General features: G+C 43.1%; 1 protein-coding gene across 4 annotated transcripts; it reads left to right on the top strand.

The window, feature by feature from the left end:
- The first annotated feature begins 11,730 nt into the window (after positions 1–11,730).
- On the top strand, positions 11,731–25,516 carry Ccne2 (cyclin E2). 4 transcript variants are annotated; one of them, XM_045143152.1, is made up of 12 exons: positions 11,731–11,844; positions 13,067–13,106; positions 13,206–13,308; positions 13,393–13,446; positions 14,643–14,794; positions 17,514–17,649; positions 18,528–18,674; positions 20,909–21,004; positions 21,255–21,389; positions 23,624–23,735; positions 24,349–24,506; positions 24,772–25,516. In XM_045143152.1, the coding sequence occupies exons 2-12, from the start codon at positions 13,093–13,095 to the stop codon at positions 24,883–24,885; spliced, it is 1,221 nt and encodes a 406-aa protein (XP_044999087.1). In that variant the 5' UTR covers positions 11,731–11,844; positions 13,067–13,092; the 3' UTR covers positions 24,886–25,516. The 4 variants fall into 4 exon arrangements, with proteins under 4 accessions (XP_044999087.1, XP_044999090.1, XP_044999089.1 ...); XM_045143155.1 differs by having other exon boundaries at positions 11,735–11,844; positions 13,209–13,308; XM_045143154.1 differs by having other exon boundaries at positions 11,772–11,921.
- Positions 25,517–26,120: the final 604 nt, after the last annotated feature.

Here is a 26,120-nt window from a genome sequence, read left to right as displayed (position 1 = left end):
TTTGCAAACAGTGGGGGTGGGCTAGGGATGGCTACCCCGGGGCATCTTACCACTGCTAACAAACTCCAGATGCATGCACCACTTTGTGCATCTGTCTTGATGTGCGTTCTAGGGATTGGAACCTGGGCCATCAGGCTTTGCAAGCAGGCACCTTTAATCACGGAGCTCTGTCTCCAGCCCCCAAAAGCAATTTTTTTTTTAAAGTTCATAAAAGGTATTACCGGAAACCAAACCAAACAAACTGAAAAGGAATAGCAAAACTTCCCACAGAAAGAAAACTCATCAGGAAAATGTCACACACGGCAGAAAACAATTTTTGAGTTCCATTATGCATGTTTTAAACGTGCTGAGGAGATGGCAGCAACGCAGGAAGATGACAGAGCAGAAACACGGCACTGCAGGAAGGACGGGTTAGATAACAAACTCAGGCTGCTGGAGGACGTGAACCGGGAACTCGAGACAGAAAACCAAGGGGGAAGATATTCCATTGTAAGAGCCTCTGGGAAAGTTATAAAGAATAGAATTAAGAAAAGTGATGAGGACAACAGAGAACTTTAAAACACCATTAGGCTGGAAATGATAGAGAAAATTGGTAAATAAAATCACACAAATGAAATGTTAAAGTCCCCGAAGGGGGAAAAATAAAAACAAACCTAAACAATGGAAAGGAACAAATATTTTAACATATGGCTTAATTTTCCTCAGAAGTGGGAGGGACCTACATTCAGGAACTAAGGGAAGGAAGGCCTGCAGGTTCTCTCAAGGCTACACAACCGGAGCAGGTCAGAGGTGCTCTTTGTCCCAGGCTCCACCCCTCCAGTCCCCAAGCGGCTGCTCATGAACTGGGGGGGGCCCTGAGAGAAACAACAGGGCCATGCCCTTCCTCCTGGATCCACCAGCTTCAGTCACTTCCAGGAGCAGCGGGCAGGGCCCAGATGGTGAGCAAGAAGTTCAGGAGGAAGTCCTTGAGAGCAACAAGTCAGCGACTAGAAAATCCACACCTGTGATGGACTGGGTATCCACCACTTGGTTTCATCGAATCATAACATTTTACCTTTTACCATCAAGGCTTCTGAGGCCTTTATATAGTTGGAGCCCATTATCAGCCTCTCTAATCCCATGTGTTACCCACTTTGGAGATTCCATTGTCTTGAAATCAATGACCATTTTTACAAGCATGAGACTGTTATTATCTCATAAATATGCATCCATAACTGTTCAGAACATTTGTTGCACAAGCTTTCAAGTTTTATATAAATGATATCATACTAAATGTTTTGATCTATAGTCTGCTTTTTTTTCCCCCCAAGGCAAGGTCTCACTCTAGCCCAGGCTGACCTGGACCTCACTCTGTAGCCCCAGGCGTATCTGACATACCAATACCAGGGCTGTCAGAGGACTCAGCAGGGGGCGTAGCCAAGTTGAAAGTATGGGAAGGAATTCTTTGACCTGTCTTGGGTTGGGCTTGGGTTATCAAGCTCTGAGTAATGGGTTGGCCATGTAGCCACTTGGCCTTTTCTAGTACAATCTGGGTTTTAGGTTTCCACTTTGGGGAGCTGTTAACATAAATATAACAGAACCCATTGTGTGCATACATTGTGTCCATACACCACCTTCTCTGGCCAATATCCAGTCTAGTACCTGGCGGTGGTGTCAGATCATGCCAACCAATGAATTCAGCGACCTCTGGAGGCCTTTACTTGAGCATGTTGTGTCAGGTTTGATGATATTTTCTTTTTAAAATTTATTTGGAAGAGAGAAAGAGGAAAAGAGAGAGAGAAAGAGAGAATGGGTGCCCCAGGGTCTCCAGCCTCTGCAAACAAACTCCAGATGTATATACCATCTTGGGCATCTGGCTTACATGGGTCCTCAGGAACTGAATCTGGGTCATGTGGTTTTGCTGGCAAATACCTTTACCACTAAGCTATCTCTCCAGCCCTCAAAGATATTTTCTACAGAGGACTGACTGATTAAGTACCTGGATGTTCGTCAGACAGAGCCCTAAGAAACCCCATGTCCCCCAGCAAGTCTGAGGATCAAGATCCTGTAACCTCACGCTTGGCCTATGCCACTATAGGATCTATAAAAGCAGCGTCCTTGGGGGTACATAGGAGTTGGAGTAACTATTCTGGGGGTGGGATTGGTTCCCTCGGGAACACAACTCGGTGCTCACCTTCCTCCAGGTCACTCTGGAACTTGGTTTTTCCATTTTGGGATACATTTTCAAACCACTCATAAAAGGAGGTGTATGGGTTGCCAGTCAGCAGTGGCAGTGCAAAGCTATTAGTGGCGTTACTGTATGGCTCTGCCACACGGACTCAGCAGCACAGATATAGGGGGAGTTCCAGTAACCCCGGGAATACCGCAAGTGTCTGAATGTGAGGGTGCGCCTGTATATGGAACTCTACCGTTATCACCCTCATACCAAATTGGTGCCTCACTGAAACTTCTTAAGCTAGTGATGCCCTAGATCCAGCCAGGACTGATCCTCAGATACGTTTTTACAGATGTCCCTTGAGTCCTGTGGCTGCAGGCATGTGAGTCAGGTCCAGAAATGGGTTTGGATAATCAAGAAGTTGTTTATCTAGAAAAACTGTCGCTGGGTCCAGTACTGACCAAACTTGTAGGACCAGGGGTCTAGAAACCATCTTGGGCCTCTGGACACACAGCCAACAGTTTGGGTATTAGCTAGAGTCCTTGCCAACTTCATCCTACAATTACTTCTCTACTGTCCTTAGGCCACAATAGAGCTCAAGAGGGCAAGCACTAGACAAATTTTAAGGAAGTTTATAATCAGTTCCATTTTTCTAGGGCTTTGAAGAAGGGTTAGGGTTATACAAAAAGAGGCAAGCTGAGATATTGTCCTGTGAACAGATATAAAGACTGCTCTACCCAGGACCTAGACAACTGTTATCAGAAAGCAAGACAATGAGAGTGGCCCCTCTCCTGAAAATCACTCTACCACAGAGCTTTATCCTCAGCCCATCCCTAACCCTAAAATAAGAAGGGCCCACAAGCAGGAATTCTTGTAGGTGAGGGGACATTAAGATTATGGATTATTCTGGGCACCACCAATATCCAGCTACCCCATCCCAACACTTTTGATTCTTCCAGTTGATAAAATCTAATTCCCACAAAACAAAGTTGATAAAAGAAGTTAGGCTCATGCCCAGCAAGTGCCAGTAGAATAAGGGGAAAAAAATTTCTTCCTTCTGGGAGGATCTACCCCCTCCTGTATATGTGACAAACATCAACCAACATGGGATAATCCAGGTCCCTTGTCTAGCTGAAGGGAATGAGGACAAAGTTTTTAGATCTTGCAATAAGTGTTGGAAGCTGTTTCCTTACTCTTCCTGAACATCCCGTGAATGTAGAGATGTCATTATGGGAGAGTGGGAGACAAAAGGAGGAAGTCTCAGGGTGACTGTGTGTTAGGTAGTGTATCTAAGTCAAAAAAAAAAAAAAAAAAAAGGTGAAGCTAAAAATTAGGGCTCCTGCTGGGGAATGACTCAAATGACCAGAAGGTAGGTAGGAAGATTGGTTGCAATCCACCCACAGATCTCTGAGGAACACTACCCATTTCTGCTGGGCATTTCTTTCTTTCGTTTGTTTGTTTGTTTGAGGTAGGGTCTCACTCTAGCCCAGGCTGACCTGGAATTCACTATGTAGTCTCAGGGTGGCCTCGAACTCACACCAATACTCCTGCCTCTGCCTCTGCCTCCTGAGCGCTGGGATTAAAGGTGTGCACCACCACATTCTGCTGAGCATTTCTTTCTTTCTTTTTTTTTTTCAAAAAATTTTTTAATTAACAATGTCCATGATTATAAAAAATATCCCATGGTAGTACCCTTCCTCCCCCCACTTTCTCCTTTGAAACTCCATTCTCCATCATATCTCCTCCCCCTCTCTTATTTTGATGTCTTATATTATGATGGTCTTATGTAGGTAGTGTCAGACACTGTGAGGTCATGGATATCCAGGCCATTTTGTGTCTGGGGAGAGCATGTTGTAAGAAGTCTTACCCTTCCTTTGGCTTTTACATTCTTTCTGTCACCTCTTCCACATTAGACCCTGAGCCTTGGAAGGTGTGATAGAGATATTGCAGTACTGAGCACTCCTATCACTTCTTTCCAGCACCATGATGCCTTCTGAGTCATCTGCTGGGCATCTCTGTAAGACCTACTGTTCATTCTCCAGGAAGAAGAATGTCTTAACAAGAGTAAGAAAAGAAAACCAGCTTGAGAATTCAGCCATGCTAGTCATGGTGTGGGGTTTCTCCAGGTCCACAGAACAAGAGGTGCTGGACATTCACGGTTACTCTCATCATTTCTGTTCTGGTTTAGCATGGCTCATAGTGACCTTTGGATGAGTCAGTGGTCTTCAGAAGTGGTGGGGGGAGGGAGTCCTGAACAAGCCCCCATCAATAGTAGTTACCTGTTTTGTAGTGCCGGGGAGGAGTAAGAAAAATGTAAAAGCTCTGGGTACAGCTTAGCACACCATCTTACTCAGGAGAAGTTAACTATGATTATGAAGGTCAGAAAAAAAAGAAGAAAGGGATAGTTAAGTTGACTCAGAATTCTTTCCTCCCCCCTCCCCCCCAGGTAGGTTCTCACTCTAGCCCAGGCTGACTTGGAATTCATTCTGTACTCCCAGGCTGGCCTTGAACTCACAGTGATCCTCCTACCTCAGCCTTCCAGGTGCTGGGATTAAAGGCATGTGCCACCATGCCCAACTGAATTATTTTTTTTATTATTATTATTACTGACAAGTTCAATAACTATAGACAGTAAACCCAATAAACCATGATAATCCCTTCCCACACTTTCCCTTTCACAAATCCACTCTTCCCCTCTTAATCAGTCTCATTTTTATTTTGATGTCATCATCTTTACTTCCTATTATGATGGTCTTGTGTAGGTAGTGCCAGACACTGTGAGGTCATGGGTATCCAAGCCATTTTGTGTCTGGAAGAGTGCATTATAAGCCCTATCCTTCCTTTGGCTCTCACATTCTTCCTGCCACCTCTTCTGCAATGGATCCTGAGCCTTGGAAGGTGTGATAAGAGACATTTCAGTGCTGAGCACTCCTCTGCCACTTCTACTCAGCACTGTGGTGCCTTCTGAGTCATCCTAGAGGTCACTGCCATCTGAAAAGAGAAGCTTCTCTAATCAAAAGTAAGAGTAACATTAATATATGGGTGTGAACATTAAGAGAAGTGCTTACCAGGAAGTTTAGTCAGGATAATATTTGCATTTAGCCAGACACCAGCAGACGTTACACCCTAGGGCTCATGACCACCCCATCATAGGTTTTCAGTATCCAGCATGTATTCCCTCCCATGGAGCAGGCCTCCAGTCCAGTTATAGAACTGTTGGGTCTAAGGCCATATCACCCTGAACATGCTCAATCTCATCTGATCTGGGAAGCAAAGCAGGGTCGGGCCTGGTTGGTACTTGTATAGGAGAGCAGTTGGTTTTCCCCATAACAGACATGCCACTACTGCACTCATTGGCTCATTTGGCCTGGCTGGCCCAAATGAAGGCTTGCAGTGTCCACTGTTGTTTATCTCTACTTATGACTGCTCTCTCTCCCATGGAACTGCATGCAGCATAGCTTTTTCCAGCTTCTGACAGCTGGTCTACAGGGAGGTTTTCAGCTCAGCTCCTACAAGGTTGCTCAGTGACCTTGCAGCCCAAGCATATGGATGACTCAGATTTTTTTTTTTTTTTTTTTTTTTTGAGGTAGGGCCTCCCTCTAGCCCAGGCTGGCCTGGAGTTCCTTATGGAGTCTCAGGGTAGCCTCTAACTCATGGTGGTCCTCCTACCTCTGAGTGCTGGGATTAAAGGTGTGCACCACCATGCCCGGCTTTTCTGTTTTTCTTTTGAGGTAGAGTTTCTCTCTAGTCCAAGCTGACCTGGAATTCACTATGTAGTCTCAGGGTGGCCTTGAACTCAAGGCGATCCTCCTACCTCTGCCTCTTGAGTGCTGGCATTATATATATAATATATACACATATTTAATCTTTATTTGAGAGAGAGACACAGACAGAATAGGCACAGAAGGGTCTCCTGCAAGCAAACTCCAGATGCACACTTCACTTTGTACATCTGGCTTTACATAGGTACTGGGGAATTGAACCTGCAGCATCAGACTTTGCAAGCTAGTGCATTTAACCACCAGTAAAGACTAACTTTATAATGGTAAATTGGCTGGACATTGTGGCACACACCTTTAATCCCAGCACTTGGGAGACAGAGTTAGGAGGATGCCCATGAGTTCAAGGCCACCGTGAGAGTACACAGTGAATATCAGGGCAGCCTGGGCTACAGCAAGAACTTATCTTGAAAAACCAAAAACAATAGTAAACTGAACAAACATCACCTCAGACAAGTGATCAAGGTCACTATTAATAATTATAAATCAGCCCAGTGTGGTGGCACACGCCTTTAATCCCAGCACTCAGGAGGCGGAGGTAGGAGGATCGCCATGGGATATTTTTTATAATCATGGAAGTTGTTAATAAAAATTTGAAAAAAAAAGGAAAAAAGAAAAAAATATATAAATCAACTGGATTGGGGAAGAGAGTGGCTGGAGCCATGTAAGGGTAAGGCTTTGGTTTTCAAGCAGAAACAAAAGGAGAAGCAGAAGAAACTAGAGGAGCTGAAAGCAAAGGCCACAGGGAAAGCCTCCTCTGGCCACAGGTAGAATTAAGAAATCTACACCTTAAATTTTTTTTTCATTGTTATTTGTTTATTTGAGAGTAACAGAGAGAGAAAGAGGCAGATAGAGAGAGAATGGGTGCACCAGGGCTTCTAGCCATTGCAAATGAACTCCAGATGCATGCGCCCCCCTTGTGCATCTGGCTAACACGTGGGTCCTGGAGAATCGAGCTTCAAACCAGGGTCCTTAGGCTTCACAGGCAAGTGCTTAACCGCTAAGCCATCTCTCCAGCCTAAGAAATCTACACCTTTAATCCCAGCACCTGGGAGGCAGAGGTAGGAGGATCACCGTGAGTTTGAGGTCATCCTGAGACTACATAGTGAATTCCAGGTCAACCTAGGCTACAGTGAAACTCTACCTTGAAAAATCAAATCATCATCATCATCATCTGGCAAAAAGCAAGCTGTTCCATAAACCTGAGATAACAGTGACCCTTCTCCATTCTTTTTTTTTTTTTTCAGGTAGCGTCTCACTCTAGCTCAGGCTGACCTGGAATTCACTCTGTAGTCTCAGGGTGGCCTCAAACTCTCAACAATCCTCCTACCTCTGCCTCCCAAGTGCTGGGATTAAAGGCATGCACCACCATGCCTGGCTTCTCCATTCCTTTCGACATATCTGGATTTCCTCCCATAACATCTTTTGCCACCTATAACTAGAATAACGTGTTGTCTGAGACTCTGCTGTGCATTACAATAAACTTTTGTAAACAAACAACAAAAAATAGTGACAAATCATGACAATATATATCCTTAGCACAATGTGACAAAAATGTATTTAATATCAAAACAAAATGTTGGACATGGCAATCTGGCAGTTGAGCAAGGAGAGTTCCCTAAAGATAACCCCCCAATGCACATGCACCTACATACACACATGCAAAACTCAAATAAATAGGACTGGAGAGACTGCTTTCCTGCAAAGCCTAAGGACCCAGGATAAATTCCCCCGTACCCAGTCAAGCTAGATGCACAAGGTGGCACATGCATCTGGAGTTTGTTTGCAGTGACTAGAGGACCTGGCATGCCCATTCTCTCTCTCTTTCTCAAATAAATAAAATAAAATTTAAAAAGAAGAATCTAAAAGAGATTAAAGCATTAAAAAAAGGGCTGGAAAGCTGGCTTAGTGGTTAAGGTGCTTACCTGTGAAGCCTGAGGACCCATGTTTGACTCTCCAGGTCCGATGTAAGCCAGACAAACAAGGTGACTCTGGCATGCAAGGTCATACATGCACACAGGTGGCGCACACGTCTGGAATTCAGTGGCTGAAGGTCCTAGCTGGGCTAATCCTCTCTCTCCCTCCCTCTCATAAAAAAGGGTGGAGGGAAGCAGGGCTGGAGAGGTGGCTTAGAGGTTAAAGCACATGGCTGCGAAACCTAAGGATCCATTTTCTATTCTCCAGGTCCCATGTAAGCTAGATACAAAAATAAATCTTAAGCCTGGTGTGGTAGCATACACCTTTAATTCCAGCACTCAGGAGGCAGAGGTAGAAGGATCACTATGAGTTTGAGGCCACCCTGAGACTACATAGTGAATTCCAGGTCAGCCTGAGCTGAGTAAATCCTCCAAAAAACAAAAAACAGAAAACTATATATAGTATTGCTTCTTGACTTCTTAACTTAAAAATAAAAAGTTATAGATGACAAAGAGATTATAGAGCCCAATAGAAGTATTAACATTAGGGATATTTTATAGGTAAGTAACAGTAACATTATTAATCATCTACATGGGTAAGTAAGAATCCAGAGTTGGGGACTGGAGAGATGGCTTAGTGGTTAAGTGCTTGCCTGTGAAGCCTAAGGACCCCGGTTTGAGGCTTGATTCCCCAGGACCCACGTTAGCCAGATGCACAAGGGGGCACAGGGATCTGGAATTCGTCTGCAGTGGCTGGAAGCCCTGGCGTGCCCATTCTCTCTCTCTACCTCCTTCTCTGTCTGTCGCTTTCAAATAAATAAATAAAAATAAACCAAAAAAAAAAAAAAAAGAATCCAGAGTTGGAGAGGATTATTGGTTAAGGTGACTGCCTGCAAATCCAAAGGACCCAGTTTCAATTCTCCAGTCCCCATGTAAAGCCAGATGCACAAGATGGCTCATGCACCTGGAATTCCTTTGCAGTGGCTAGAGGTCCTGGCGGACCCATTTTCTCTCCCTCTTGCTTCCACTTTCTCTCTCTCTCAAATAAATAAAATATTTAAAAAATCATTTAGGGCTGGAGAGATGGCTCAGCAGAGCCAGTTAAGGCACTTGCCTGCAAAGCCTAATGACCGGGGTTCAATTCCCTAGTACCCACTTAAAGCCACATGCACAAAGTGGCACATGCATCTCGTCTCTTCTCTATCCTTGCAAATAAATAAACAAGGTGTTAAATATGTATATATTATATATTTAATATCATATATATATATATTGAAGTAAGGTCTCACTCTAACTCAGCCGACCTGGAATTCACTCTGTAGTCTCAGGGTGGCCTTGAACTCATGGCAATCCTCCTACCTCTGCCTCCCGAGTGCTGAGACTAAAGGCATGTGCCACCACGCCTGGCTAAAAAATATGTATTTTTAACAATTTATTTGCAAGGAGAAAGTAGGGGAGAGAATAAGCATACCAGGACCGCTTGCTGCTTCAAATGAACTTCAGATGCATGCACTACTTTTTGTGTATCTAGCTTTATGTGGGTACTGAGAAATTGAACCCAGACCTGCAGGCTTTGCAAGCAAATGCTTTAACCAGTGAGTCATCTCTCCAGCCCAAATTTAATCTATTTTATCAGCATATATAAATTATGCAAAACAGTAGCCTGCATCATAACATTTGGTAGATGCATATGGTTTGATTATATCAAGTGCTCCCATTATCCTCTCTTATGGCTTCCCAATCAGCCAGTCCCTCCTTTTTGTCTTTTTATTGCCCCCCCTCCCTGGAACTGCTGAAGTTCAAACCCATAGCCTTGCACATTCTAGGCAGGTGTTTTACCCCTCAGTGACATCCCCAGCCTCATGTCTCTTTATTTTCATCCAGATTTTGCATTTAAAAGGAAACATATTTGTCTTTCTAAATCTAGTTTATCTCACTTAGCGTGATATTACACCCATTTATCTGCAAACACATAACTTTATACTCTATGGTGACATATCACACACTTCTTAAGTTGGCTATTGTGAATAGTGCCACAAGAAACCATAATAAATGGGTGTGCAGGTGCTTCTGTTGTATGCTGACTTTGATTCCTTGGGTAGATCCAAAGAGTGCTACACAGAATCCTATCTGCCAGTAGTTCTTCGAATTTGATTTATAAAACCACTATTAAGATGAGTGTCTCCTCAAAAACCCATGCTCAGAAGGGATTCTGCAACTTGCAGCAGTCTGAGTGGGAAAGTCATGCCTTACACAGGCCCACTTGTCTGTTGACCAGGGCCCTGTACTATGGTAGCATGCATTCTCTTCCTTTCCGCAGAGAGCAGTCTGGAGATTGCTGTAACTTCTCTTTTACTACAGTTATATTCTGCTCATAGTAGTCAAGGGTGTGACCAAAGCACATTTCTATTAACAGTAACTTGTTTGCAATTAATTTATGGGCCGGGCATACAAATATCCAAAGAGCAATCCTATGAATGTTAATGAAATCCCTAGTTTTCAGAATATCTTGAGCAAGGTCAGCCACATACGCCACCATTTTTGTGTTCTGGTTCCTTTTTTGTGTTTTTGTTTGGAGACAGGATCTCATGTAGTCAAGGCTGGCCTTGAACCCATACGTAGCTGAAGCTTTAGCCATCAGTTTCGTTTACACTCATTTAACATGCACTGGAAGACCCAGACACACACGGGCGCGCGCGCGCACACATTTGCTTTCTTGCCATCCTAACAGGTTAGATGACATGACTGCAAAAGGGAGACAACTCCGCTCTACCTAGAGCCTTGATAAGCAATATTGATTGCATGACGCATCTTGGGACAAGGCATGAGCCCTTCTGATTGTGTCATTTGACACTCTACAAGAGAAATACTTTATCGGTGTAAATAAACTAAGAACCGAAATTGTGAAAAAGGCTTTCGGGAGGCAGAAAAGGCACAGGTTCTCTCTAGGCTCTGGGCCAGCCCGAGCAGGGCTGCACTAGGGTCGAGGCCGGGAGCTGGGTCTCTCCCGCTCGCCGCCTCCTGGTGCATCTCGGGAAGGGCCAGCCCGCGCTGACTTCTCCGCGGTCCCCGGCCCGCCAGGATAGGAAAAAGCCGGTCCGCCCGCCACTAGCCGGGGCAGTCAGGGATCCAGGAAGCCTGACCAGCTCCTGCGCCCCGGGGATCTTTGGGTCCCACCGCCAGTTTTGCAGAGTAACCTGCGTACATCCACCTTGGAGATGCGCTGGGGTGCCGAGAGAGGTAGCTAGGAGAACACGAAGTTTGAGTACGCGGATCGAGGGCCCGATGGGCCGCCGGTCCCGCCACTTCCCAGCAGCGCCGGGAGGCGGGCGGCTCTCTCCCGCGCAGGCGGTTCGCGCGGGCTCCGCAGGGCGCGCAGTCGGCGGGGCGGGGCGGGGCGGGGCGCGGCGGGGCGGGCCCTGCACGTGGTGGGGACTGCTCCCTTCACCGAGCCGGGCCCCTAGGGGGTCCCCGCACGCTTGGGGCTGCGGAGTGCCCCGCAGAGGTGCGTCCCATCGGAGTCCCTCTCCAGCGGAGTCAGGGAGCAGGGCAAGGGAGGGGGGCGGCGGGGCGCGCGCGGTGCGAGGGGACGCCTCGGGCCGGAGCAGCCCCTCCTTGGAAAGGGGAGCCGGGCCGCGAGAAGAGCCCGTGGACCGACACGTACTTCGGCCGGCGGGCGGGCGGTGGCTCGTGGCCCGACGGGTGGCTCGCCGGGACGCACGTGGCCGGCCGCGCGCTCCAGCTTGTGTTTACATTCTGCAGCCGCTCCACGTTGTGCCGCGGTCCTCGCCTGCCATTGGCCGGCTCGTCAAGCCAAGGCCTTGCTCCTCCCGGAGGGGCGGGTCCTCCCGGCCGAAACCGGCTTCTCGGAGGCTTTGGCGGGACAGCCCGGGTGCATCCCACGATGGCCGCGTCATGGCCCTTCTGAACTCCTTCGGGTCGCCTCTCCGAGACGCAGGGCAGAGGTGCTGCCAGACGCCCCGAGATCCGTGAGGTACAGTGGGAGGGGGAGCTGGCGCTGAGGAGGAGCCGCTGAGAAGCGCGGGCGTCGGCGTCCCGGCCGGCGGGCAGGTGAAGAGGAGCTGGGGGCCGAGCGCTGTGCGGCCTCGGGGTGCGCGCCGGCGCGCTGGGAGCGCGGGGCGCGGGCGGGCGGGCGGGGGAGGGGAGGGGAGCGGAGCGGAGCGCGCTGTCTGAGGTGTCAGTCTCGGCGCATGCGTGCGGGGCGGTGCTGGCCCGGCCTATATATTGAGTTGGCGCCGGCGCCAGCTGAGACGAGCGGTACTGGGACTGGCGGTGAGGAGATGTTGGGGACACTGAGGGATGTGGGCAGGGAAGGGGAAGGCTTTGCTAGGCGGGAGCTCTGGGAGAGGAGAGAGAAAAAAAAAAAAAAAAAGGACGGCTGGGTGGACTGCAATGCTGCTGGGATTGATGAATGGATTACAGATTTGGGTGCCAGTCAGGACCCTTGTCAGCGATCGGGCAGCGGCGCGGGGTGGAGGGTATCCTCCTCCCTGAGAGGCCATGGAAAAGCGTCCTGATCCTGGGAGCTCCTCTCATGACCCCACTCCGAATTGGGGGAGCTTTCTCGTGAGGGGAAGGCTGGAGGTCTGGGTTTCTTTGCGGGGTGGGGACGAGTTCTTTTCCTGCCCACTTTGCTCCCTTCTCTGCTCCCGTCTGGAGTTGGGGTCCTGTTGCCCCTCCGAGCGGCTTTGCCCGCTGGGTGGGGCTGGGAAGGAGGGAAAGGAGGCTGGAGGACGTGACACCAGTGTTCCCTCCGCCCCCTGCTTCCCCGCCACTGCCGCTCTCCAAATTGGCGCGGAACCGGCTTCTCCGCAGCCTTTCACCTCCAGGGCCCTCCCCGTGGCTGGCCCGGCGGCGAGGTGGGACGGGGCGGCGGGCGCGCGCCATTCCCACTCTGCGGGTGCACTGGAGAGGGCCGAAGACCCAGAAAAACTTGGGTGGGGGTGCCGGGAGGCCTTTGTAACAAGCTTTCAAAGACACTCGCTTCCCGAGTGTATATTCATTGGAGGCAATGCAGGCACGTTTTCTTACAAAATAGCTAGTGGCACAAGTCAGCGTGGTTAAAAAAAAAAAAAAAAGTGGCTCAGGCCACCTTCTGAGGGACTTTAGTTGTAATCTTTGAATCAGCTCTAATTGGCACTTGGAGAATAAAAATGACAATGTTCTTGACTTAAGTTTCTCCCCCTCCCTTTCAGAGGTTTCAAACACCTGAAAGAAGAGGATGTCAAGACGCAGGTAACATTATTTATCTTGGAAACATGTTTTAAAATTAGCTACAGCCCTTGAAATGCATGACTTACTAATTTAAACTTCCTTTCTCAAAATTCTCCACAGTAGCCGTTTACAAGCTAAGCAGCAGCAGCATGCCCAGCCCAGCCAGTCGGACTCCCCCCAAGAAGCGCAGATAATCCAAGCCAAGAAGAGAAAAACAGCACAGGTGATTTAAAGACAGAATGTCAGGGAGGGAGAAAACTCCTTGTGGTGAACCTTAGTCTACAAAATGGTCTTTTCTCTTTTCCAGGATATCAAGAAGAGAAAAGAGGAGGTCACCAAGAAACATCAATATGAGATTAGGGTAATGCAAAACTGGACTGGGTGGGCTTGGGGACGAGTAAGAATAGAATTATGTATTAGGAAGATTTCGCTGATACATTTTAATGCCCCTAGAGGTCGAGAGGAAGGAGGTTCTTATATGCCTGAATCCTGCTAAAGCTGCAGTCTTAAATTTGCCTTGAAGCAGCTGGTTCCTTTTTGTAAATCCCTCCCTCTTGGAGCTGGCTGGTGCACCAGGGCCCGCCTAATCTGCCAGAAATACTGCTCTTTGTTCCCTGTCAGACTAGAGGGTCCTAATAGCTGCTTTTGGGGCATAAAAAGGGTGTGAGATCACTGACAGCCTGGCATCCAGCCCTTTGCTGCCTCTTCTTCATGTTTGTTACTCACATAGCATTTAGAGACAGTTCCCCTTCAAAGCCAGCATTGCTGGAGAAAGGGTCCTCTAAATAAGTGGCTCCAGTTTTTTAAGGTTTTGCCTCAACGGAAAAGGCTTAACTTTTTTTTGGGGGGGGGGGTTCGAGGTAGGGTATCACTCTGGTCCAGGCTGACCTGGAATTAACTCTGTCATCTCAGGGTGGCCTTGAACTCATGGCAATCCTCCTACCTCTGCCTCCCAAGTGCTGGGATTAAAGGCGTGCGCCACCACACCCGGCTAACTTTTTTTTTTTTTTAAATACCTATTAGAAGAGAGAATATGAATGGGCACTGTCTTGCTGCTGCAGATGAACTCAATGTATATGCCAAACTGTGCATCTGGCTTCACATGGGTACTGGGGAATTGTACCTGGGCTGGCAGCTTTGCAACCAAGTGCCTTTAATCATTGATTTATATCCCCAGCCCTTAAACACACACACACACACACACACACACATATATATATATGAAATCAGGATTGTGTTTTTGTTATCTAAAGCATTTATGAAGAGTGGTATAACCATATAACTTTAACAAATATGAATATCAAATTAGCTACATTGTCAACTATTCACATTCATTTAAGGTCCAGGACAAAAAACAAGGTTTCAGCTAGGCGTGGTGGTGCATGCCTTTAAGCCCAGCACTCAGGGAGGCTGAGGTAGGAGGATCACTATGAGTTCAAGGCCAAGCTGGGCTACAGTGAGACCCTACAGGGGTGTTGCGGGGGAGGGAGAAAAAAAACAACAACAACAAGATTTCATTTTGCACAAATTGGTTTTTCTCTTCTTTTTAAATGACAGAATTGTTGGCCACCTGTATTATCTGGGGGAATCAGTCCTTGCATTATCATTGAGACACCCCACAAAGAAATAGGAACAAGTGACTTCTCCAGATTTACAAATTACAGATTTAAAAATCTTTTTATTAATCCTTCCCCTCTGCCAGATTTAAGGTAAGGAAAATTTCAGTAAATTTTGTTAAAGATTAAAATTGTAGACTTAAATTAGTGCCACGTACTCCCTTTTGCTTTCATTCTAAAATAGAGAAACTTGTAAAGATGGATGCTTTTGGCCAGGCATGGTGGCACATGCCTTTAATCCCAGCACTTGGGAGGCTAAGGTAAGAGGACTGCCATGAGTTTGAGGCCAGCCTGAGACTACAGAGTGAGTTCCAGGTCAGCCTGGGCTAGAAAGAAAACCCACCTTGGGAAAAAAAAAAACAACAAAAAAAATTGCTTTTACCAAGAATTAAGCATATATTATTCTACCTGAGACAATGCTATTTGCAAGTGATATGGCATTACTTTCATTGGTTTCCTGAATACTAGACTTTGGAGAACTGAATTACTTTTTAAAATTTTATTTTATTTGCAAGACAGGAAGTGTGAGTATGGGCATACCAGGGCCTCTTGCCACTGCAAACAAACTCCAGGTACATTTTACATAGGTACTGGGGAATCAAACACAGGCTGTTAGGCTTTTCAAGAAAGCACCTTTAACCACTGAACCATCTCTTCAGTCCAATTGATTTATTTATGAGTGAGTGAGAAAGAGAGAGAAGGGGAGTATATGGGAGCACCAGGGTATCTTGCCACAGAAAATATACTCCAGATGCATGTGCTACTTTGTGCATCAAGCTTTGCAAACAAGTGCCTTTAACTTCTGAGCAATCTCCTCAATCCTGAATTACTTTTTTTTTTTATGTTTTATTTAAGCCAGGCATACTGATGCATGCCTCTAATTTCAGCACTCAGGAAGCAGAGATAGGAAAATCACTATGAGTTCCAGACCCACCTAGGACTATAGAGTGAGTTTCACATTAGTCTGGGCTGGAGAAAGAGAACATGGGCACTTCAGAGCCTCTTACCACTGCAAATGAATTACAGACTCATGCAATTTTGTGTATCTGGCTTTCATGGGCACTGGGGAATCAAACCCAGGATGGCAGGCTTTGGTAGCAAGCACCTTAAAGGGTGGCAGCATTTCCCCACCCCCTCAATTATGTTTTTTTTTTCAATATTTTTTATTTGCAAGCAGAGAGAGAGAAAGAAGATGGACAGGCAGATAAAATGGGAGTTCCAGGGCTTCCAGCAGCTGCAAACATAGTTAAAATAGGAGCACATTAACATGGATAGCATTTTAAATTGATTTATCAACCCTTTTTTTTTTTTTTTTCCTGAGGTAGGGTCTCACTCTGGTCCAGGCTGACCTGGAATTCACTATGTAGTCTCAGGGTGGCCTTGAACTCACGGCAGTCTTCCTACCCCTGCCTCCTGAGAGCTGGGATTAAAGGCATGTGCCAGCATGCCTGGCTCGTATTAACTCTCTTTTTTTTTTTTTTGTTTAAAATTATTTTTATTTATTTATTTGACAAAGAAAGAGAGGGTGAGAGAGAGGATGGGCGCGCCAGGGCCTCCAACAACTGCAAACGAACTCCAGACACGTGAGCCCCCTTGTGCATCTGGCTAACGGATCCTAGGGGATTGAAACAGGGTCCTTTGGCTTTGCAGGCAAACACCTTAACCACTAAGCCATCCCTTCAGCCCTCAACCCTATTTCTTACCAGCTTTAGTGAGGCCTACTTACCCTTCTAGTTGAATGTGACTAAAAAAAGCACAGCTTATTCACAGCATTTATGCAGCCAGGTAAGGTGGCATATGCCTTAAATCCCTGCACTCACAAGGCTAAGGCTAAATCACCGTGAGTTGGAGGCCAGGCTGGGCTACAAAGTGAGTTCCAGCTCAGTCTAGGCTAGAGTGAGACCCTGCTTCAAAAAAAAAAAAGTGTAGGCCTGGAGAGATGGTTGGGAGGTTAAAGGGCAAAGTCCAAGGACCTGAGTCTGATTCCCCAGTACCCACATAAAGCCAGATGCACAAGGTTTTGTTTGCAGTGGCTGGAGGCCCTGGCATGCTCATTTTTTCTTTCTTTCTATCTATCATCTGACTTTTTCTCTCACTCTCTCAATTTTATTTTTTTAATTGTACAATTTGAAGCTGGGCATGGTGGCACACTCCTGTTATCCCAGCACTGGTGAGGGAGAGGTAGGAGGATCACCATGAGTTTGAGGCCACCCTGAGACTATGTAGTGAATTCCAGGTCAGCCTGAGCTAGTGAGACCCTACCTCAAAAAAACAAAAAAATAAACAAATACAATTTGTATTTGATCTTAATAAGCAAATCAGTTAGATACTTGAGTTCATTAGCCCACCCTCCATATAAGTGGGGATGAGAAAACTCCAAAAATTTACCAATTTATTTTCCTTTTGTTGTTTTTCAAGGCAGGATCTCACTAGCTTAGGCTGACAATTTAGATGATCATGTTCAAGTGTGGTTTTTATGTAAGTAGTTTATTTATTTATTTTTACTTATGTATCTTGGTCTTTTAAGGCAGGGTCTAATGCTAGCCTAGAATGACCTGGAACTCACTATGTGGCTCAAGGTGTCCTTGAACTTAAGTCTCCCAAGTGCTGAGATTAGCTTTGTGCAGTTGCGGTTTAGTAAGGTTTATTGCTAACTAAAAACTTTCCCTCAGTGTTGGGATTACAAGCATGAGCCACCATACCTGGGAAGCTTATATTTTGTGCATATAACACAATTTAAATTATGTGCTTTCTTCATGGAAAATGTTAATAAAAATTTTTTAAAAATTATGTGCTTTCTTCCTTGTCATAGCTGGGGATGTTCAAAGGAGGTCTGGCTAAATATGTTAACAAAAGAGAACAGATATGTCCATGACAAACATTTTGAAGTTCTGCATTCTGACTTGGAACCACAAATGAGGTCAATACTCTTAGACTGGCTTTTAGAGGTATGTTGCAGCAGTATAAATTTCCTTTGCTTCTATGTTGGGAGAAATATTTATTTTTTATTTTATTTTTTTTTTTTGGTTTTTCAAGGTAAGGTCTCACTCTGGCTCAGGCTGACCTGGAATTCACTCTGTAGTCTCAGGGTGGCCTCGAACTCTCGGCGATCCTCCTACCTCTGCCTCCCGAGTGCTGGGATTAAAGGCGTGCGCCACCACGCCGGGCGGGAGAAATATTTAGATGTAAATGTGCTTTACATATTTTCTCAAGGAATATTGTCCCTTGCCAGCATGTTATTGTTTTTGTAGAATATGAAGTAGACCATGACTATCATTTGGAGTTATTTTGAGAATCCACTTAAATGTGGAAATGACTTACTAACTACAATAGATAAGCATATATAAGTAACTCCCACTAAGTCAGCAGTGAGGGATAGTTTATTATCAATATAGTTGTATTGGGTGGCAGTAAAATAAAAGCAAGTGGTATAAAAATATGAACAAACAGTAAAGTTACTGAAAATAAATAATGGCAATAGGTTTTATCCTACTTCTATATGTTGTTATTTTTCCCCTCCTATTTTAGTTTTGGGATTGTAAAAAGCAGTTTGGCCAAAAAGTATCCTGTACTCTATTATAATTAAGATGTGACTTTAAGCTGGGTGTGGTGGCACACACCTTTAATCCCAGCACTCGGGAGGCAGAGGTAGGAGTGAGTTCAAGGCCACTGAGACTGTATAGTGAATTCCGGGTCAGTCTGGGCTAGAGTGAGACCCTACCTCAAAAAACCAAAACAAACAAACAAACAAACAAAAAAAAGATGTGACTTTAAATTGGAGAAACTCTGAGGATAATGTTTAAATGTCAATTAAATTCTTCCTTAGGTCTGTGAAGTATACACACTTCATAGGGAAACATTTTATCTTGCACAAGACTTTTTTGATAGATTTATGTTGACACAAAAGGATATAAATAAAAATATGCTTCAACTCATTGGAATTACCTCATTATTCATTGCTTCCAAACTTGAGGTAAGTTCTTAAAAAGTTCATCTACTGACATACCAAAAACTTGATTTAAATGAACACAATAATCCTAAAGGATCCTATCTTTTTTATGTAAAATTTTTGTGAAAGGAGAATGGTTTGGCTCATTATACCACAGTGAAAGAAAAGTATCATAGTTTTCTCTAGAATCTGAGTCCAATATAAGTCTCTAGTTTAAATTCTGAGATTAGCATGGCTCATTTAGTAAAAATAGCTCAGTGTTGGGTTGGAGAGATGGCTTAGCGAAAAGCTTGCCTCTGAAGTCTAAGGACCCCGGTTCAAGGCTCGATTCCCCAGGACACATGTTAGCCAGATACACAAGGTGGCACATGCATCTGGAGTTCATTTGTAGGCTGGAGGCCCTGGTGCGCTCATTCTCTCTCTCTCTGTCTGTTGCTCTCAAATAAATAAACAAAAACAAATTTTTTTAAAAATAGTTCATTGTTACCTATATATACAACTGTAGTCACTGCATTCCAAAGAATGGTGTCTAAGAACTAAACAACCAATCAAATGAATGACATGGTATCTAGATAATAATATTCTATCTGAACCAATTTTTTTTTCTGACCCTATTTTTTCTTGTCTAGCTAATGTGTCCCCTAAATCAGGGGAACTTTCTGCCTCAGACTTTGCCTACATAATTACAATTTGCTGTTCCTTTTTATTTATCATTTATTTATTAGAGAGAGAGATAGATAGATAATGGGCATACCAGGGCCTCTTACCACTGTAAATGAACTCCAGATACATGAGTCACCTTGTGCATCTGGCTTATGTGGGTCCTGGGGAATCAAACCTGGGCTCTTTGGCTTTACAAGCAAGTTCCTTAACCACTAAGCCATTCCACCAGCCCCATTTGCTGTTCTTTCTTTCTTTCTTTCTTTCTTTCTTTCTTTCTTTCTTTCTTTCTTTCTTTCTTTCTTTCTTTCTTTTTTTTTCTTTCAAGGTAGGGTCTCACTCTAGCCCAGGGTGACCTGGACTTCACTATGTAGTTTCAGGAAGTCCTTGAACATATGGTGATCCTCCTACCTCTGCCTCCCAAGTGCTGGGGTTAAAGGCATGCACCACTACACCTGGCCTCATCAGTGCTTGTAACTGGTATAATTTTGACAATGTTAGAGGGATTATGACCTGATCAGTACCCTAAAAGTGTAATGTTTCTTTCCACTATCTTGAGCTTTTTTTTAAGTTTTATTTACTTATTTGAGAGAGACAAAATGGTCACCCCAGGACCTCCAGCCACGGCAAACAAACTCCAGATACATGCGCCACCTTGTGCATACATCTGGCATATATGGGTCCTGGGGAATCCAACCTGGGCCCTTTGACTTTGCAGGCAAGCACCTTATTTACTAAGCCATCATATATCTTTCTAGAATGAAAATGGCAGGTCTCTTCTAACACTCCCTCCCCCGCTCTCCCGGAGGTAGGATCACCCTCTAGCCTAGGCTGACCTAGAATTCATTCACTATATAGTGTCAGAGTGGCCTTGAACTCAGCAGTCCTCCTACCTCTGCCTCCCAAGGGACAGGATTAAAGGCTTGCACCACCACCATGCCTGTCCTCCCTTTAATTATTTTTAATTCTCAGGACTGCTGAGCCAGATTTGTCATCAGCCAAATCTTATCCTAGGCTACTGCTACCACTGAGCAACATATCTCTAGCTTAGTATTTTTCATTTTTTACCTTTTTTTTGAGGCAGGGTCCTACTCTAGCCCAGGCTGACCTAGAACTCACTTTGTAACCCATGCTGGCCTGGAACTCATGGCAATCCTACTTCAGTCCCCCAAATGCTGATTACAGGTGTGAGGTTGTCATGTCTAGCTTGAGTCTAGTATGTTTATATTAGTCTTATCTTCTTGTCACCCTATTGCTTTTAGTTTCTACAGTTCATTCACTCAATGCCTTATGGTCTGACTAGCATACCAGGTAATCTTGAAGCAAGTTTGTTTTTTAATTTAAATAACTGGTTAATATACTTTAGTTGTTTACTAACTAAGATCCCAAGTCAATTACAGAAAAATAAGCCTTGAAAATCAATACAGTAGTTAACCTGGAAACCTACATATGAAAAATAAGATTGTTTTGGCTAGAGAATTATTTTACTAAGTTGTATTATTATTTTGTGAAACTGTTATTAAAACTGAAGCCTACCTGTCATTTGTACATGATTCTTTTCATCTTAATTGTACTTAACAAATCAATTCCATGTTAAGGAAATCTATGCTCCAAAACTTCAAGAGTTTGCTTATGTCACTGATGGTGCTTGCAGTGAAGTGGATATTTTAAGGATGGAACTCATGATACTGAAGGTAATAATCATTATGCCTTTATTCTTAGTTTCAGCTTACTAATATAATATGACTGAACCTCAAATACTACTATGTACAGAGCCTGAGGTTTTAATCTTTGCATCCACTTCTAAAAGGTTAATGCATTAAAATATTGACATTGGTTTATGGTTGGAAAGGAAATTTACTTAACCTTTAAAGTCTGCTATATAATGTAATGTGGGTGTGGATGTGTACATTTGCTAATGGGCATTTTAAATTTCATTGACAGGCTTTAAAATGGGAACTTTGTCCTGTAACAGTCATCTCATGGTTAAATCTGTTTCTTCAAGTTGATGCCCTTAAAGATGCTCCTAAAGTTCTGCTACCTCAATATTCTCAGGATACATTCATTCAAATAGCTCAGGTACTGACATTGTTATTGAAAAAAAAAAACATACATACATATATATATATATATATATATATATATATATATATGCTGGTACTGTTGTTTTCTTAGATGATAACAAAACTTTTGACCCACAGAATTCAATCTGTGGCACTTATATTACTTAATAACTCTAGAAAGCAAACTGCTTTAAATTTCTTTGATTTTTTTCTTTTCTTTTATGAAACAGAGCCTCATGTAGCCCAGACTGGCCTTGAATTTCTGATCTTCCTGCCTCCACTTCCCAAGTATTGGGATTACAGGCATGCACCATGTTGCCTCATTTGTATGGTGCTGGGGATGGAACCTGGACTTTAGTTAGGCATGCTAGGCAGCACACTACCAACTGAGCCACACCTCCAGCCCCAGTATTCATTCTTTATGATTACAAGAGTTAAAATACCTCCTTTTGGGCAAAAATGTTTTTTTTTTGGTCTAGGTGTCTTTAGGTTTTATAATGGTTTGGATTTTTGTATGATTGTCTTACTGTCCTTTTACTTACAATGGGCATATACTTTACTTACATTTCATTAAAATTTAAATCACCTTATTCTGTTACATGATGTTTTTAAAACCTAAAGTTCAAATTAGACTGTCCTTGGCAGGCATCTAACAAGTACTCTCACAAAGAAACTAGAGGTTGAGGAACCCATTCTGCATTTATTATTTATAAGTAGCATTGTGGGGGGGGAGGATGCACATGTGCAGGTCAGAGGATTACTTTTGGGGTTGGACCTTAACGTTCTACCTCTTGTGGCAAGGTTTCTCTCTCTGCTATTCTTTGCTGCATTTACCATACGCTTCCAAGAAATTCTGTCTACTCCCATCTTGTTGCAGTATGCTGGGCTTACAGAAGCCCAACACTTCCAGCTTCTTTTTTTTTTTTTTTTTAAATTTTTTTTAAATTTATTTATTTATTTATTTATTTATTTATTTATTTATTTATTTGAGAGCGACAGACACAGAGAGAAAGACAGATAGAGGGAGAGAGAGAGAATGGGCGCGCCAGGGCTTCCAGCCTCTGCAAACGAACTCCAGACGCGTACACCCCCTTGTGCATCTGGCTAACGTGGGACCTGGGGAACCGAGCCTCGAACCGGGGTCCTTAGGCTTCACAGGCAAGCGCTTAACCACTAAGCCATCTCTCCAGCCCAATGGCAGCATTTTTTAAAAATATTAGCTGGGTGTCATGGCGCATGCCTTTAATCCCAGCACTTGGGAGGCAGAGGTAGAGGGATCTTTGTGAGTTCAAGACTCCCCTGAGACTACATAGTAAATTCCAGGTCAGCCTGAGCTAAAGTAAGACCCTACCTCAAAAAAAAAAAAAGGATGTTATTTATTTATTTATTTATTTATTGTAGTAGCTTGAATAGATGGCCCCAATATAGTCAGTGTTTTATTAGTTTTTAGTTTGGATCTGTAGCCACCTGGCTGGGGGAGGTGTCACTGGGTGATCTTAGGGTCCAGCCCTAAGGTGTGGTGGTGGATTTACAGTTCCAGTCTAAAGATATACAAAGTGCCTGGAGATCCTAAAGTGTGCTTCGTTGTGGTGTGGCTTTTTTTTTTTTTTTCCTTGTGCTCTCTCTCTTCTTGGACCTGTGAAAGCAGGTCAGTTTCTTCTGCCATTATAAAACTTCCCCTGGATCTGTAAGCTTCAATACTTCCAGCTTCTTATATGTAGTCTTGGGATCGAACTCTGGTACTTGCGTGTAAGTGCTGAGTTCTTTACCCACTGACCCATTTCCCCAATAAGTAACATCTTAAGGCTGCTGTATCTCATATATATATTGCATTTTGGCATATGCATTAAGTTATCTGGGTTAAAACATAATTTGTGACCAAGTAGTAACACACAGTACTTGAATGTTGTGAGTTCAAGGCCAACCTGAGACTACATAGTGAATTCCAGGTCAGCGTGGGCTAGAGTGAGACCCTACCTTGGGGTTAAAAAAAAAAAAAAAAAAAAGAGAAAAAAATAATTTGTGTTTTAAGTCTAAAACCCAACAGACACTATAGCATGTTTCTAGTAGAAATATTGTTTTATTGCACTGAACCCCAAACCTCTGAAATCTAGCCCCTGTACAACATCCTAGCTACTACTTGTTCAGTTATCATATTGCACCATTTTAAGTGTTCTAAAATAGTTAATTTTGATAGAAACATGAAGCAGTCATCTTTTTCCTAAATTCATCTTTTTCTTTTGTTGTTAGCTTTTAGATCTCTGTATTCTAGCCATCGACTCATTAGAATTCCAGTACAGGATTCTGGCTGCCTCTGCCTTATGCCATTTTACCTCCATTGAAGTGGTTAAGAAAGCCTCAGGTAAGACTGTTCACAACTTTTTTTTTTTTTTTTTTTGGTGGTGGAGTTTTTGAGGTAGGGTCTTACTCTAGCCCAGGCTGACCTAGAATTCACTATGTAGTCTCAGGGTGGCCTTGAACTCATGGGAATCCTCTTACTTCTGCCTCCCAAGTGCTGGGATTAAAGGTGTGTGCCATCACAGCGGCTTATATTCACTATTTTTAATGGGGACCATATGTACTTTATCACCCTATCAAACATATATTTAATAGTTTAGCAGCTTCCTGTTAGAAGCACTTTATAATCCTCAGTGTGTCTCTGCAGACAAATAAGGCTAAATGGAAAGAAAATGGAGGAGGATCACTGCAAGTTGGAAGCCAGTGTTATCTATAATATAGCTACTTCCAGTCCAGCTAGGACTGTGTAGTGAGACCCTATTTCAAAAAAAATTAAATAGATACAGTTCTTTAGGATTTAACTATTTTAAATTTTATATATAAAGGTACTGGTTATGAAGCTTTGAAAATGAAATTTTAAGTAACTTAAAGTTCACAAGCAGAAGCAAGCACATTAGATATTTGTAAGATCGTTTCTGGTGTATAGCCTTTACCTATTCTCAACTTTCAAAATCTAGGTTTGGAATGGGATAACATCTCAGAATGTGTGGACTGGATGGTACCTTTTGCCAGTGTAATAAAAAGTACTAGTCCAGTGAAGCTGAAGACTTTTAAGAAGATATCTATGGAAGACAGACATAATATCCAGACACATACAAATTATTTGGCTTTGCTGGTATGTTGTTTTTTTTGTTGTTAAGTCTTACTATCTAGTAAGTCCTAAAACTGATAGTAAAATGGAGTATTACTTTAGGTAGTTATATAAAGGGATGTTTTGTTTATATAAAGTAATGGGTACAAAAGAAGTTAAAATTTCTGTGAAGTCAAATTAATTTGTGAAGAAGCTCAAAATCAAGGCCAAGAGTCTAGATAGGAGTTTAAAATGTATGCACATTATGAACTTTACTGTTAATTACTATGTGATTTCTTCACATATACAGAATGAAGTAAACTATGTAAATACCTTCAGAAAAGGAGGGCAGTTGTCACCAGTGTGCAATGGAGGCATTATGACACCACCAAAGAGCACTGAAAAGCCATCAGGAAAACAATGAAGTGAAACAAGTTGAAAATGAACAAATATTGGATAGAAATGAACAACTCAGTTTTTCAGGAAAATACTGCTGTGATTGCCCTCATCAACTCAGAAGTTACACTGCCATATTTTGTTAAGACAATTGCTTAAAATTGGCACTAAATACCTAACATGTATGAGGCCCCGGGTTAGGTTAATCTCCAGACAACAAAAATTACCTTTAAAATTTGGTACTAAATAAAACATTATTTCCTACAATAGTACCCAGCAGGATTTGTTTAAAGATGATTTTGCTCTGAAGGTTACTAGCCAGCCACCACTTATGCCATGGCAATTGTTTGTTCTTGTGTGTTTCTTAAATTCAGTGTTACTATATTTATCTTGATGAACTTGGAATTTCAGCACAGGCATTATGGACTAGACAAGTGATACCTTAAAGTGTACATTAAGTGACACAGTACTTTGAAGTGGCGTTTATAGATTCTCAAAATGCCTATGTTCTTAACCAGTGCAATTTGGTTCTTGAAAATAAAATGTAAACTTGTTTACAAAAACTTAGTTTTATAGTAAGGTGACGACTAATTTATCTACAACTGTTTTAACAAGCTATGCTAAAACTTGAATTTTTATAAATGCAAAATTTAATCTGTTTTCAACTAGTTTATTTGCCTTGCCATATTTTTCAATCAGTATGGCATCAATGAACTTGATGTTTTTAAACTGTTCTCTAAACAGTGAGAGAACCAAAGAAATTATAAACAAGATAAATGCTTTGTCTCCTGCTTGGGGTTTTGATATATAGGTTATATATCATAAGTTGGATAAAAGTTAAGTATCTCTTCAAACTATTTATATGAGAAGTCACTTTATTACCCTAAGTATCCCTAAATTTTTTTTTTAATTTAGTGGCTAAGGCTTTATTTATGTTTGCATAAGTGTTAGGGTTTATTTCTAATTCCTACATTAAGATCAGGACAGTATCAAAGTGATAAAAGTTTATAACTTGACCTAAACTTCTATTTTCTTAAGGCAGAAAATATTAAATGTATACTGATTCCTAGAAATCTATTTATTTAAATGTGCTGTATATAGACTAGCTACTTATACATTAAATATTTTAATTAGCCTTTGAAGAAATTTGGGCCTCAAACAGTAAACGTCATTAGAAAAGAATGATACTGGATTGCTAGTTTGTTATCAAACATGTGAACCTTTAAGAAATTATAAATTTAAACTATTGTTATGACAAATTCT

Source organism: Jaculus jaculus, chromosome 2 (assembly GCF_020740685.1).
Source record: "Jaculus jaculus isolate mJacJac1 chromosome 2, mJacJac1.mat.Y.cur, whole genome shotgun sequence".
Taxonomy (NCBI): Eukaryota; Metazoa; Chordata; class Mammalia; order Rodentia; family Dipodidae; genus Jaculus; species Jaculus jaculus.
Note: the sequence above shows the minus strand (reverse complement) of the source record. Positions and strands in the feature narration are given on the sequence as shown.

Bases quoted from the DNA above. Each gene is read 5' to 3' on its own strand.
- Ccne2 (XM_045143152.1), top strand. The intron at 21,390-23,623 runs GTACTGACATTG...TTTTGTTGTTAG, and splicing joins CATTCATTCAAATAGCTCAG to CTTTTAGATCTCTGTATTCT. The intron at 23,736-24,348 runs GTAAGACTGTTC...TTCAAAATCTAG, and splicing joins AGTGGTTAAGAAAGCCTCAG to GTTTGGAATGGGATAACATC.